The sequence below is a fragment of the Ammodytes marinus genome (genome assembly GCF_949987685.1).
Source record: "Ammodytes marinus genome assembly, chromosome: 20".
Classification (NCBI taxonomy): Eukaryota; Metazoa; Chordata; class Actinopteri; order Uranoscopiformes; family Ammodytidae; genus Ammodytes; species Ammodytes marinus.
In genome coordinates this window covers 3,045,525-3,062,055 of record NC_137224.1, presented here as the reverse complement: position 1 = coordinate 3,062,055, position 16,531 = coordinate 3,045,525, and the positions used below count along the sequence as shown (strand labels likewise).

At 39.2% G+C, this 16,531-nt stretch overlaps 1 protein-coding gene across 1 annotated transcript; it reads right to left on the bottom strand.

Annotated features, from left to right (window-relative positions):
• Positions 1-2,955: 2,955 nt before the first annotated feature.
• On the bottom strand, positions 2,956-15,577 carry pdk2a (pyruvate dehydrogenase kinase 2a; the record flags this gene model as incomplete). Its single annotated transcript, XM_080048771.1, has 11 exons — positions 2,956-3,511; positions 4,361-4,474; positions 5,297-5,407; positions 6,875-6,973; positions 7,293-7,369; positions 8,717-8,794; positions 9,281-9,370; positions 11,301-11,485; positions 12,149-12,220; positions 14,350-14,491; positions 15,457-15,577. The coding sequence occupies 11 exons, from the start codon at positions 15,575-15,577 to the stop codon at positions 3,368-3,370; spliced, it is 1,233 nt and encodes a 410-aa protein (XP_079904897.1). The 3' UTR covers positions 2,956-3,367.
• Positions 15,578-16,531: the final 954 nt, after the last annotated feature.

The following is a 16,531-nucleotide window of genomic DNA, read 5'->3' as shown; positions in this document are numbered from 1 at the left end:
ACATATAAAGGCCAACAGAAGCTGTGTATTATTAGAAGTCCCTGTAGACAACTTGCCCTTTAGCTGCTAGATTATTACATGATCTAAAAAAGAAAAAGTGTTCAAAATTGTAATCCACCTTGACATTTGCTACTGTTAGGCTATAGTGTAAGTTTGTCTCACTGTTGTCGGCCCTGCAGCGTTTCACTGTCATTAAAGGCCTACTTCACCGGTTGGAATATGAAGGTGTATTGAACTCGGAGATCCTATTTAGTATAAATGTGCAAAAAAAAAAAATTAAATCGGATCATCTTAGCCTGAGAAAAGGCAGAAAGAGTGTTTTATGGTCTCACTCAGTGCGGTTACATGGCACAACTAGATTGGATTATCACATATATCGAACAAGACACTCGAACGGACCGTGTCACTTGTCTGAGTATACATGGCCTTTAAGATATCGGATAAATGTCCAATGCATGGCTGTCTCCACTATGCTAGGTGGCGCTGTAGCCCTTTCAACCATGCTTTCAACAAGTGTTGAAAGAGCCACGTCCGGTTCTCTTCCGGCAACAACCCATGGTGTAGCCTATTACGCGCAGGCACACAAGCACAGAACGAGAAGTCCGATATGAGATGTCCGATCCCTGTTTACATGCAGAGAGAATGCCGACAACGAACGACTTATCTAGGTGTTCTTATCCGACATCTCTTGTCCGTTATCGTGCCGATTTGTGTGCGAAGTAGATCGGATAAAGGTGTTTACATGCAGTTTAAAAGTCCTGTTGAAGTCTTATTCGTTTAGTTACCCGATTATGAGTCTGCATGTAAACGCACTGACTGTCTAACCCTACGTTTTCCTTCTTGTGACATCACAGTAAGGGTTAGGATTAACAGGACAGCTGGGCCAAGGGAAGACTAAGGGAAGACTGAGGGAAGAAAAACCTCATTCATTATATTATAATAGTGATTTTTATAATGATAGAACGCTGGTTCCGTATGGCTGAAGTATTCCTTTAATGAGAACGGCATGAGAGAAAGCATGGATTTCTATTGATACTTCTGATGCGTTAAACAGCTAAAGCAGCCACAGATGCGTATATACAGCTCTGGAAAAAATTAAGAGACCACTCCAAATGTTCAGTGTCTCTCTCGTTTTACTATTTATAGGCATATGTTTGAGTAGAATGAACATTTTGGTTTTATAATATAAACTACTGACAACATTTCTACCATATTCCAATACTTTTTTTTGTCATTAAAGAGCATTTTCAATAAGTAATGTAGAGATGAAGATTGAAGAAAAATCCAGACTGGTCTCTTAATTGCTGTATTTGTACATGACATTGAACATTATTTTGAGTTAACCCAGTTCTCCACATACAATTAGTTAAAGTCAGCAAATATTAAGCAAAATCAACCCTGTCAACTATTTAGATGTGTCAAACATTGAATGGGGTCAGATTGAACCCAATGACAATAGGAAGGGTTAAGGAGCAAGTAACACAAAAGAAGCATGTTGTACTGAAGTGGTTCCTTCTTTCTTTATTTACCTGGAGTGTATTTACATTATGTACAATCATTTCATTCCCAAAAAAGAGTGAAGCTATAAAAATAACCTTTCGTTACACACTGTATGATAAAGATTCATTTAATACAAAAAAGAAAAGTGTGTATTTTGTACACGTATGGACCCATGGCTTTCATTTCTATTCTCCTCCTATGGCACAGTGGAACAGTAGCAGCAGATAACTCAAACATGACATACGCTGCCTTCTGGGGTTTTTAATAACACTCTCCCTGCGTTCAAAATCACATACTCTTTCTTTTTGCTATACTACATACTACATCTGATCATAAAAAGTATGTAGTGAGCATGCAGTATGCTACAATTGGGACATACTTTTATTTTATTTTCATTTCATCATAACATCGTGCCTTGAACTTGCTTTTTGGCTATACATCTGTCGCATTGCTGGTTGAGGCTCAGTCCATGTGATGTAACTTCGGGTGCGCAATGGATTGTGGGTCAGAATCGCCCAAATAGCATGCTGGTTTCCACACTTAAAATCATGTCCGGATGTAGTAGGACATCCAGGTATTTTTAAGCATGGGGCATTTTGACCACATGTATTGGGACATCCTAAATCTTTTACTACCATACCAAATAGCAGGGAAGAATGGGGGATTGGAACGCAGCGAGAGAGAGAGAGAGAGAGAGAGAGAGAGAGAGAGAGAGAGAGAGAGAGAGAGAGAGAGAGAGAGAGAGAGAGAGAGAGAGAGAGAGAGAGAGAGAGGGAGAGGGAGAGAGAGAGAGAGAGAGAGAGCTTGGGGCCCTGAGCACTGATGCTAAGATAAACTCTATATCTTATCACTCAGCGCGAAACACTAGGAATACATTTGCTTTAAGAGGCTGAAATAGCAAAAAGCCCAAACAAACAGCCATGCACATCACAAGGCAAAAACAAATCATTGTTAATCAATCTACAGACTTCGACTGTATAACATTACAGTAACTTAAAAATTCAACAAGGTGCAACATGGATTGTTATTTTAAATAGTTCAAGTATTTTCACTGAAAAATGGGCCTTTGGGTGAGGTTGCTACTGTAAGGCTTGGGTGAAATGTCCTACTGAAGAAAGGGTCCCCCTCTTCGCATTGTTTAAAAACAGGTTCCCACCCCCTTCTCCAACTTGATCAACTGAATAGCTCCTTAAAACATCTTCTGCATAACCTTACTGCATTTGGAGCGTCTAAAAGCTATAGTGCGTGAATTCTTTAATTACAACAACAACACTGACGGCACACATGGTTGACACCAGCTCTGCCATACTGAGAAATACAGAGAGAGTTTTGTGGAGCTGATAGGGCTTAATCAACTTTGTGTCAACTCGTTTGGCGATGGCTTGAATGTACCCAACATGGATTCATTTGAAAAAGTTATGCACTATAGCTTTAAACTAGAAATACTCAGACCTTTCCTATGTCACTTTGCATCGGTCCACATATACAGTATTCCCACTTTTTAGTTTTCCTACTCACGACATCTCAATATAAACCTACTGGGTGCTGCCTCTGTCTCCAACACTGGAGATTTCATAGCAGGTGATTGTGACGATAAATCTCTGTTGGTAGCTGTTTATAACTATTTTCTTATGAAGAATCCCAATAGCTTGACAGGGGTTTAAAAGCAACATTAGCATACTAGCATGCTACTGCTACGACCAAGACTGAAATATGAGGACATTTTAGTCTTATGTGGTCTTATCTTGAGATTTTTGCGACTATTTCAGTGGTAAAATAGTTCCACATCTGCCCTGACATATGAATAAGGGGAATTCTGAAGGTGTCATCATGGTGTGTGGTATAATAATAACCGGAGCGCATTGTTTCACTTGGCGACCCGATAGTTCCTGAGGTCTAGCGGCTCTTTGCTGGGTATGCACCAGTCGTCGACCTCCTGGCTCACTTTGTAGTTCTTCAGAGTGGTTTTGTTGTAGACCGGCAGCCTCTCTATGGAGTCTGTGGACAGCGCCTAGAGAGAAAAAAAGACTAGATTCAAATACAAATATTCTACAAAACATACTGGTTTAACAGGTCTAAACGGTTAATTGTGTGTTTAAAATAGCAACGATGAACTTTCAGTTTGTGTTGATTCTAGCGCCCCCCTTTGGACCAAAGCGGTAGTGTTTTTACCACACTAGAGCCTGTTGTCCTACAGATCTTTGCTAAGCGGCGCGTGCATTTGTTTATGAAGTAAGTGAAAGAGAGACGGCAGGACGCATGGCCATGAGGCAATGAATTTAAATGTGACTATGTCGGAGTATTAATGGTAATATGACCATGGTGAAGCAAAGTCAGCTTTGATTGAGTATATAATTCATAAACACAAGATTTTCCTGTCTGCCTGCCGTAAATTGTTTGGTCTGAGTTCCAGAGAAATTGTAATGCAGCAAATGCATGAATAAAAATATAAAAATAGTATTCTTTGGCTGATGGTCTGATTTGCTGTTCCAGGGTATTCATGATCATCAGAGGTAAATTTAGACTTAGACACATAAACACCTAAAAGTTCCTCGAAGTCTCTCTAACAATACCATGTCAAAAGTCATCCCCCACACACACACACAGACACACACACCTCCCCCCACGCACACACACTGCCTGTAATACACTTGGCAGCATCTCTTGACACTATTTCATGCCTGACCCCCACCCCCCACCACCCCCCTCTGGCTCACCTCACACACACACAAGTCACCCCCCCCCCACCCCCCCCCCCCCCCCCCCCCCACACACACACACACACACACACACACTCCCTGTAATACACTGTAGACTTGGCAGCATCTCTTCACACTATTTCATGCCCCCCCCGGCTCACCTTCAAGTAGATAACAGCGTCCGTGCCGAGTCCCTCCATGGAGTAGAGCTGCAGGTCTCCCTGGAAGTATTTGGCGTAGAGTCTGGAGATGGGCAGACCGTAGCCGAAGCCAGCCTGGGAATAGACAGAGGGGATGAAGGGTTTAGGAAAGGCTTTGTACAGCAAACACCAGCGCTCATACCACGGGACAAACTGGTATTATGTCAAGTACGCTGCCTTTGGGTATTGTAAAGGTCTCTATGAATGTCAGGGTTTAGATATTTAAAGGTACAGTCAGTGTGTAATATTGGGAGTATTTTGAGGCATCTAGTGGTGAGATTCTAGATTGCAATGCTCCTTTGTTAACCGTTCTCACTTGCAGAATTTACAGAAGCTACGGTGGCCTTCAAGGACAAGAAGCGAGTTGTTATTAAAGATGGCACCATCCACCACTGTCTCAAGTCTTTCCACAATATCAAGTGATGAGGTGAAGATGTCTTTAGTTATTTATTCTATAGTACTTCTTCTTCATTTCCCCAGGACAAACACTATATAAAAAGGTGTAAGGCCGTTAAGTTTGTCTGTTCTGTGCTACTGTAGAAACATGGCGGTGCAACATGGCGGCCTCAGCGCCCCGCTCCTATGTAGATATAAAAAACTCATTCTAAAAAGGTAATAAACAAATATGTATACAGTATATATATTTCAAGCAATTATACACTAATTAAAACATACTTATGAATAACACTTTTACCAAGTCTGTTCTGAAAAGGCTAGATGGGCCTTTTAAATGACTGTGGGCTGCACAGAAAGGCAACCACATGGCATATGGTGCAATTAACAGCATCTTTACACAAACAAATAAAACTACATTAGTTTTTCTCCATAAGTAGGAGTAAACTATAGTGACTAATAGCTAGTTCACACCACACATCACCAGCTTGTGTTTGTACTCACCAGCGGCGGCCGTGTGTCCTCTCCTATCTGAGGGGCCGGAGCCGTGGAATACATGTAGCTGAAGAGTTTCTCAATCCTCCTGAAGGGAACTCCACCTCCTCTGTCACTGACCTACAGACAGACAGACAGACAGACAGACAGACAGACAGACAGACAGACAGACAGACAGACACACACACAGACAGACAGACACACAGACAGACAGACACACAGACAGAGATACTGTGAGGTCATTGAACATTGCTGAGACAGAGACATTTTGTATATTGTAATATATGAACATTGTATTATACTGTATATTGTATGTATTCGGGTCTGGTGTCCATTATGTTGAAATTGGCTTTTGATTTTTTTTTGTCTTAATTTTTTAATTTTTGTTATTCTTTGATACATTTTTCCAATTGTCCAAAATAAAAATGTCATTAATAATTCATTCATACATCCCTTTCCCGCCCCATCAACTTGTCATTTCCTTGTGTTTGTTTATTGTTGTGTCTCCTATGTAAAGCGCTTTGAGTGCGGGAAAAGCGCTATATAAATCAAATATATATTATTATATTATTATTTCAGTATGTGTATGAGAAACAAGAGGCAGTCTGACCAAAATATCCCTGTACCACATGGTGACAGGAGCAGGTTTATGGAGGCATACAGCCCAGGTAGTAAATCTCATCAGAGCTCAGTCCCTCTGCCAACAGGCACGGAGCCTCACAGAGGGGGAAGTGGCTACATAACAGGCTCTCAAGGGTCAGGATATTACATGTCATGTGTAATCTACAGTAACACAGGCAGCTGCACTGTACAAGGAAAGTATTACTTTGTTTGTAATCCTACAACACACTTGGAAGAATACAACTGACATATAAGATTTAACAAAATATAGTAAAAAATATATAGGCTTACAATACATGTACAGTAAAGAAATTAAGTACAATACAAGTTAAATGAAAATTAAATTAAAAACAGCCTAAAATAAGGTTGAGTGCAATTTTCAGTGAAAAATTAAAAAATACATGCATTAAGAGTTGGTTTATAGATAGATTTGGGTGGTGGTACTCTTTTTAGTTTAAAAGCAAAAGGCATACCACGTTATTGTATGTTACAATATGGCTGTATAATTGATTTATTTAACACTTACAATAACAGTTTAAAAGATTAATCTTAACAGGTTTAAAAATGTGTTGGTCCACACAGGGCTTACAGACATCAACAGACTCACTCACACACACACACACACACACACACACACACACACACACACACACACACACACACACACACACGCACGCACACACACACAAACACACGCCCATTCACCTCTACTGATAGTTTCAAAGCTCTTTGTTTAACCTGTTATAAATGCGTACGTGACTATTCAAGGAGGAAGAACTTGCACACACACAGACACACTCACACACACACCATACACAAACACCAAACAGAGAGCTATGCCTCACAGACTGGAAAGCCGTGTTAGGACTTGACGTAAACCAGTGTCCCTTGTGCCAAAATAACCACAAACATTTATTTTTCCCATTTCATTTCCTTGAAGCAGTGCTGTAACGTTCACACACTCACCTTGATGGTCATGTCCTCGCCTCCCAGAGAAACCATGACCTGGATGGGAGGAAGGCTGTTGCTGCTCTGATGCGTCTCTATGGTGGCCCTCATTGCATTCTGCAGAACACAAAATACAACACATTTTAAAATATGATTTTTTGGGGCATATTCAAGCTTTATTAGATAGTACAGAGTTGAAATGGGGAGACAGAGAGAGAGAGAGAGGGGGGATGACCTGCAGTAAAGGTCCACGGGTCAGATTTGAACGCGCGCCCACTGCAGCGAAGGCCGGAGCCAACATGGTACACGCTCTATCCACTACACCACCGGAGCGCCCCTACCCACCCACCCAACTGTATAACACATTTAACAAGTTTTTCTTACCCTTTATTGTCATTCATAAGGTTATAGTTGAATGCCATAAAATGTGTCTTACCTTGAAGAGCTCAAACAGCATGTGGTAGAGGTGAGAGGGCACGTACACTATGCTGATTGGATGGTTCTTATTCTTGTCTGCAAAGAGGAAAAAAGGAAAATAGCGTTTATTAAAGGAATACTTTACCCATACTGAATTGACTTCCTATCATTATAAAATCACTATTATAAATATAATGAATGAGGTTTTTCTTCCCTCAGTCTTCCCTTGGCCCAGCTGTCCTGTTAATCCTAACCCTTTTCTGTCTTTTCTCAGGCTAGGATGAACTGATTTCTAAAATGTTTTGCACATTTATACTACAAAGAATCTCAGAGTTCAATCCACCTTCATATTTCCACCGGTGAAGTAGGCCTTTAAAGCTCCTGTAAACCTGGTCTAAAATAGTAAAAAAATCCATATATAAATATCAAAGGGTCTCTCAGTTATCTTTTACAAAAATCAAATTGACAATAAATGTCCAAAAATATTATAAAACGTATTTAAAAAAACAGCTTTTTACTGTCTAGACCGTTTGACAGGACGGTGTGGGCGTGGCCGTATCAAACAGTCTCCATGGGAACAGTCATTGTTTTCGTGCAGAGAACTGCCGTGATTGGTTCAAACTACTTATTATGTCATAAGAACCAGAGCATAGAGCAGAGCATCATCTAAAGGGAATTTCTGTGACTTAAATGACAATATCTTTAATTTTGGATTGATGAATCTGCTCTATAACTCTTTTCAGATGCTTTACTGTCATGCAACTAACACTCCCCCATATTACACAGTCAGAAGGATTTTGTGGATTTGGTTTTACAGGGATTTTCATTTCACCGACTTCATTTAAAATCCATCATCCTCAACACTAGTGGCTCAAATCGATTAGAGGCAATTATTCTGCTGTGCCCTTGTTTTAACAGTTTGAGTGGATGGAGGAGAAAGATTGTGTGTGTGTGTGTGTGTGTGTGTGTGTGTGTGTGTGTGTGTGTGTGTGTGTGTGTGTGTGTGTGTGTGTGTGTGTGTGTGTGTGTGTGTGTCTCAGCGTCGTCTGAAGCGGTCACTCGCACTTATCGAGCCGAGCCACTTCTGCAGCTGCGTTGCTATAATTAGCGGCCCTCTCAGAACCATATGGCCTGACGGTAATTTACACACACACACACACACACACACACACACACACACACACACACACACACACACACACACACACACACACACACACACACACACACACACACTGTATGTACACACAGAACACTTGGCTATATTTGTTCTTTGTTTAAAATCTGTTGAACAGATCAAGAGGGCCTTTAAAATGGCAGAGATAAGAAGTGAAAAATTGACTTTGTGTGTGTGTGTGTGTGTGTGTGTGTGTCTGTCTGTCTGTCTGTCTGTCTGTCTGTCTGTGTGTGTTAACTAGATTCAATCAGTGTGTATTGGCTTACTGTTAATCTCCTGCAGCACCAGATCAGGGGAGTGGAGGTAGTAGTGGTCACACAGCCCCTTGGCACTGTTGAAAGCATCTGGGAAAAAACACAAAATACAGATAATAGTGTCAGAAATTATGATTATAATAATATGAAGAAAAAAAAATTATATATAGTTTGTAAATATAAAATCATTACAATACAAAGAAATCAATAACATTTTGAAGTAGTAATCATAAAAATTTAAAAGATGGAAAATTCACATATTTGTAACTATTTACTAACTCATACAACTCGTTTTTGAGTAAAAAGAAGTTTGGATTATTTTGTAACTTATACTCAGATGGATCCTTATAACAACCTGATTAAACTAACTACCTATTTTAGTACAGTATTTTATTGAGTAATGTATTTTAATGTGTTCTATGTGTGTGTGTATGTTGGATGTAAGTGGACCATCTGAGTCCTTAATAAAGATTATTATATTTCATAGAGAATACTTTTTAAATTCGACCGGAACACAACAAGAGGGTTAAAATAGTTAATCTAAGACATTTTATTTTGAAAATAACAGATATTTACCCTGGACTACATCTCCGACGTCACAGTGCGGGGCGATGCTGCCGATGGTGTTTGGATGGACCGGGTTGGTCGTCCCGTCAAATACAAGAGCTGCAGAGAAATGATAACAGCAGGTTAAAGAGGGCACAGAGAGAGAAAACTATTCAAAAGAAAATACACTAACAATGTATCTAGATGACAAAATAAGCCATAATTGATTTTATTTTGTGCTTTTGACCGCATTACTAAGAAAAAATTGTGCTGTTCACTGGGTGTATAGAGTATAATGTGAGAAAGAAATTAGCAAAATATTGTAATATTACAATGACTATTTACATGACTTTATGAAAAGTACATCTCTTTGCAATAACAGTATTTAAAAAAAAAAATACCAAAAAATGTCATTGAAAAAGCAAATTTGCAATCAAAGAACTAAGTACTAAAACATACTGAGAATCTGACAAAGAATTTGGTGCCAACTATTGGTATGTCTCAACTCAGCTGGGACATTTCATCTGGGGCCCAGAACATATTGAAGTTGTGACACCCAAGGCCAAGTGATAACACCAGAAATGTTACTTCAGTGATAAAATATGCAAAGGGACAGAAAACACAGAAGCCAAAACAAGCTGTTAGACAAGTATGAGACTCTGCTTTAAGTTCATTAAAGTATAATGGGGGTTTTAGTGCAGTATCAGTTTACAATACTATCACAACATCTACAACCTCTGTCCCACTGAACAGTACCTCCACACACACTCGCATAATATCATCATAGAGATCACATGGCAATTTAGAATCTTATGTTGGCAATGTCACTGTTTTCTTTTGTGTTCACTTACTAGAAAATTAGTTAATGTTATGTAACAGAATGTAATGTGTCACTGACTTTTAGAAAAGCCAGTTGTTAAGTTGTTTCATTCTGTATGTTAATTTAGCAGACAGAAAAAGTTCAGTATGTGAGGAAACAGCAAAGAACAGAGTGAGACTGCAAAGTACACACAGATTAAAAGGGAGTTGTGTAACCATGTCAAAGGTGGAGTCAGCGATTCTGGAGAATGCTTCTGGAGAAAATCTATATATATTCTCCTCACAATCCGCTACACTGGCTTCCTGTCACTCAAAGAATTGATTTCAAAATACTGATTTTGGTTTATAAAGCACTAAATGGTTTAGCGCCAAAATACATTACTGATCTGCTGATACGTTATGAACCGTCCAGAGCCCTTAGGTCGTCTGGGACAGGTTTACTTACAGTCCCAAGAGTTAGGACTAAACGAGGAGAAGCAGCTTTTAGTTTTTATGCACCAAGTACCTGGAACAGACTCCCAGAAAACTTGAGGTTTGCTGCAACCCTCAGTTCTTTTAAATCGAGTCTGAAGACTTTTCTTTTAAATGTCTTCTAATGTGTTTTATGTATTTTAATCTTGCCCCTGTAAAGCACTTTGAATGGCCTTGTGTTTGAATTGTGCTATAAAAATAAACTTGCCTTGCCTTGCCTTGCTACCTGTCCATACTGTGTGTGCACTGAAAAAAAATCCAGAGTAAAAACACAGCCTAGGCTCTCAGGCACGTAAACTAAGGGAATGTAAACAAAGGAGGTCCACGGTGGCTAGCAATGTACCAGTTTACATTGCTAAGGGTGTGTACGAACACCAGATATTTTATCAGCGCACACACACACACACAATACAGACAGGTCGTGATCATGAGGAGATATTCACTGATATTGACAAAAAGTTGATTTTAACTACAAAAAGTCTCAAAATTGTCTGACTCCGGGGGCGCCTTTAGCTCAGTTGGTAGGGCGTCCCCCTCCCGGGCCGGGCCCAGCAGCAGACCCGGGTTCGATTCCCACCCGCGGTCGTTCTCTGCATGTCACTCCCCTCTCTGCCCCATTTCACCTCTGTCTCTCTGCACTGTCAATAAAGCATTAAAAAAAATGCCAAAAAAATCTCTTAAAAAATAAATAAATAAATTGTCTGACTCCACCTTTAATTAAAAGCCACGGTAAACAGTAACATCTAAATGCTCTACTCACTGTGTTGGTTGATGAGCATACGGATGGATATGCGGCTCATGTAGAACCGATCCAGGAAGTACTGTATGTTCTGGTTGGTCACATGGTCCTGTGAGAACGTGTCTTTGTATTCTATGAGGCCCTGCGCCATCGTCGGCACCACGTCGTTATGTCTGTTTCTGATGGTTACTAAGGCGTCCACAAAACTGGGGAGGAAGGGACAAATAGACTGTTAAATCAAATATAAAAGTCAACGTCAAAATGATTTCTATAGCACATTTAAAAACAACATCAGTTGACCAAAGTGCTGCACAAGATACAATAAAAAACAACATGTAAGATACATGAAAAAAAATTAGGAGTGTCAAAGTCTCAACTTGTGTTAAAGGCCAATGCAACAAAAGTGAGTCTTCAGCAACATATTAAACTGTTCAACTTTATAGGGATCCAGGTGTATGTAATATAATATAAAGGAGAAGACAGACGGAAATGTATGTAGGATGTATGTGTTCAGAATACAGAGAAAAGCTGTATGTTTGTTTGTATCTAGATATTTGCATTTGCTTCCCAAACATTTGACATTAGCACACAGCTTAGAGTGAGACACACCAGGCAAAATCATTGTTTTGTCAAGAACTGGTCTAATTTTAAATCTTTAGCTACTTTGCTTCCATAACATGTATTCTTCTGCATAAATAAAAGGTCCAAAATGTAATTTAACTAAACCTTGTCTGTTTGTCTCTGTATATTTCTCCTGTACAATTTCTCCAATCTACGCATAGCAGATTATTGCCAATTTTGCATATTTATTTAAACATTTCTAAAAAAAAGATGCAGAATAATGTATCAAGTGACAATAAGAAACTTACTCTCCCAGGACTTTGAAATCATCTGGATTCTGGTCCAGGAATTCAAGGATCTCCACTAAACTCTGAATATACCTGAAAAAATATAATAATAATCTCATAAATCATCATAAACACAATTTTCATACATTAACACGTGTTGTTCAATGCAAAACATACAGTTAAAATCAGCCTGGGGGAATATATTGGTCAAGGTTCATGGATAAAACAGGCCCTGCAGTCCGTTACAACAGCAATGAAAGGGAGACCCAGTTGAAAACACAGTCACGTGACATGTGACGGGTAACTAGGGGAAAGTTCATAACAGAGAGAGAGGCAACCCCCTCCTTCCTGTCTACTGCACAGTGAGTTGGAATGAAGACAACTTGGTCCACAACACATGAATGACCAGTGAGAATTGTTTGGACTTATTATGGATGTTAAAATGTATTTTTTTTTAGATGCAGTTTTTTCCTGCAAAAACACTGGCAGCAATGTTGGGTTTCAGTGTATTGCTTGAGGACACTTTGAATTGAGGAAAAGATTAAAAAAAAAGAAAAAAAAAAGTATAATAATAATAATTCAAAGAAGAAGAAAAAATAGGCTTAAACCTGCAGTGTGTAGAATTTTGAGATTTTTTTCATAGCAGACTTGGTAGAAAAAATAATTATAATATCCATAAGTACGTTTAATTTAGTGCATAATAGCTGAAAACATTTTTTGAATATTTTTTTTTACCCTTAGAAAGGGTCTCTTATATCTCCGTATTTCTCCATACCATGGGCCAAGCTATGGGTGCGGCCATTATCATCAGGTGCATTGTTTACAATTTAAAATTGTTCTTGTCCTTGAAGGCCACTGTAGCTTCTGTTATTATTGGAAAGGGGTGGGGTTACCCAGGGCGCGTTGCATTCTAGAACTTTCTAGATCTTTCTAGAACTTTCTTGATGATGTCATATTACACACTGCACCTTTAAAGGGGCACTGTGTAATAAGACATCATCAAGAAAGTTCTAGAAAGTTCTAGAATGCAACGCTCCCTGGTTGAATAATAACAGAAGCTACAGTGGCCTTCAAGGACAAGAACAATTCTAAATTCTGAACAATGCACCTAAGGACATTCAAAAAACATGAATTCCTCCATAAGACTTACCCTCTCAATGTAAAAAATGTATATTAATATTTGTAATTCTCTGCACAGGAGGATAATTCCGATTATTGGCAGAGGTGATTTTACAACAATAAAGACATATTTATGAATGAGGATATTAATTTAAACCTGCAGTGTGTAGAATGTTGGGTTTTATTTCCTAGCAGACTTTGTAGAAAATAATTATAATAACCATAAGTACGTTTAATTTAGTGCATAATAGCTGAAAAACATTTTTAGAATCATTTTTTTCCCTTAGAAAGGATCTCATATATGTCGCCGCCATGTTGGAAGCGTCATGGTTGGAATGTCATCAGGTGCATTGTTTAGAATTTAGAATTGTTCTTGTCCTTGAAGGCCACTGTAGCTTATTATGTTGTTATTATTCAAAAGGGGTGGGGTTACCCAGGGAGCGTTGCATTCTAGAACTTTCTAGAATTTTCTAGAACTTTCTTGATGATGTCATATTACACACTGCACCTTTAAGTTAATAAATTACTTAAAATGTTACACAGTGTCCCTTTAATTAGAAAAATAAAATAAATTAATTAATAAAATAAAAAATATAGAAAGAAATTAAATTAAATTAAAATAAAGTGAAACTAGGGTAAAGTTCATATCAGAGAGCGTTCCCCAGCGTTTCTCTCTACCGCACAGTGCAATTTGGAAGGAGGACAACTTGGTCAAAGGCGGCTTTTGTAATTCTAAATCAGCATGACGTTGCTAGAATAGCTACAGAGGCTAAATAAACCCGCACTAATACACTGCAGTAAACACCACCACAGCTGTGACTGTAACACTCCCTGCTACACTGGTTTGAGTTATTTAGGGAGCAAAGAAATGTGTTTGTGCTGTTGTTTCATATGAATCAACATAGCACCAGAAACCACAGGTGACAGTTGTTGTTGTAACTTGAATCATAACACCACAAAAATGGATAGATAGATAGATAGATAGATAGATAGATAGATAGATAGATAGATAGATAGATAGATAGATAGACAGACAGACAGACAGACAGACAGACAGACAGACAGACAGACAGACAGACAGACAGACAGACAGACAGACTCACCAGCTCTGCACCATTCTCACTGATGAGGTCTTGAGCAGTTTGTCCGGTAACAGGTTGATTTCTTTCATAATGTTTGACAGTCTGACTGGAAGCTCCTGTCTCAGGAAGACAAAGGAGGTTTTCTCACAGGCGTTGATGGAACCTGGGTTAACACACACACACACACACACACACACACACACACACACACACACACACACACACACACACACACACACACACACACACACACACACACACACACACACAGACAAGGAATGAAAATAAGTTATCCATTAGCTAAAAACACTGAGACAAACAATGATTAGAGCTAGAGTGATTAATCTATAAGGTGAAAGAAAATCAACAAATTAAGTGTTGAAGCCATTGCTGTGTTTTGAGTTTTTGACCGTATAGGTAGTTTTTTTGCAATTCCTTTCTTGTTTTACATTTTATATAGGCCTACATACAGTTTATATAGGCCTACATACAGTTTATAGGCCTACATACAGTTTATATAGGCCTACACATAGCCTACATACCCAATAACCTAATAAAATAATAGCCTTAATTTTTGTTAATGTTTATTTCAATGTTATATATTTTTACATTAAATTATTATTAATGTTATTACTATTGAACAGAATATTTGGTTGTTGGTCTGCACAAAAAAAACATTGTCTGGCTATTTGTGACGTGTGCCATCCTGACTTTCTCTCTATCTATCTATGCTTTCTCTGCACACTGAACGGCAGGCTAGTTAATCTGCAAGCTGCTGAGAGACACTTATTATTATTTATGACGAGCAATGCATTTCAAACGAGTCCTTCACATGCTTTATATACTATCTATATTCAGAGCAGAGGCCAAAACAGTTCACAGTGCAGTCTGAGCTCGCGACAGACCTGATGCAACATTTGTGCACTGTTAGCACTACGCTCCAAACATCGCTACAGGGCACACACACACACCCCTACATACAGCAGCTGTCCATTCATTCAAACATGCATTTGGATAGTATACAATATATTATCAAATAGCGCTAACAACCGCTTATGGTCACTTCACATAAACTACCTTGCTAGGCTATACGTGCAGAAACGCGAAGCGGGGTTTATCAATACTCACCAAAGTCCAGAAATTGCTTCATAGAAAGTGGAGAAGGAGAAAATTTAGAGAAATGTTCGATTTGTTTAGGCACGCTGGCGGCCATGGCGGCGTTTTTCATCATAAAGCGAACGAACTTCATGATTGCTTTTTCAATGTTTTCTGGGGTCTCTTCAAAAAATGACCACCGCGTCCCAACGACTCCTCTCCTCTCTACCAGTGGACTAGTGTTGTCATGATAACCAGTATAGAACGCAGCGAGCCCTCCCAGCCAATAGGAACACGGGATTTCTTATTTACGTTCCAGACGGTTCCAGAACGGCCAGTAGAATTCGTTCCGGGGGGCGGGGCTTAAGTCCATGTCTGGAAACTCCTTCAGAGGCATTTTTCCATCAGTTAGGTTATCGAATATCAAACTGACTCAATGACCCCTGATATGGATTTCAACGGGGGCAAGTAAGGACACACATATACTGATGATGACTGCATTTCAACAGTCATCAGGGGAGAGAGAGAGAGAGAGAGAGAGAGAGAGAGAGAGAGAGAGAGAGAGAGAGAGAGAGAGAGAGAGAGAGAGAGAAAGAGAGAAAGAGAGAAAGAGAGAAAGAGATAGATAGATAGATAGACAGACAGACAGACAGACAGACAGACAGATAGATGTAGTTGGACCAAACGCTGTTTTTATGACACCATTGCATGCAGTCCTAAACATATTTTCTAGCACATGCCAGCTGCGCGTGCAGATTTTTAGGAAGGGGGTGAAAGAGAGATGGTAGGATGCATCATGAGGTAGTGTATACATGTCAGATGAGTAATGGTAATATGACCATGGTGAAGCAAAGTAAACTGTGATTAAGTACTATTCATAAACAGGGTTTTCCCGTCTGCCTACCATAAATAACTTTGTCTGAATTGTCATGGAAACGTACCAGATTAAAGGCATTAATCATAACTATATAAAAATAGTGTTGTTTTCACTGATGGTCTCGTTTGCTGTCACATGTCATTTATGATCATCAGAGGAACAATGAGACCGCTTCATAGACATTTGAAAGTTCCTCGTAGTCTCCGTAAACACACAGAATAGGCCAATCTC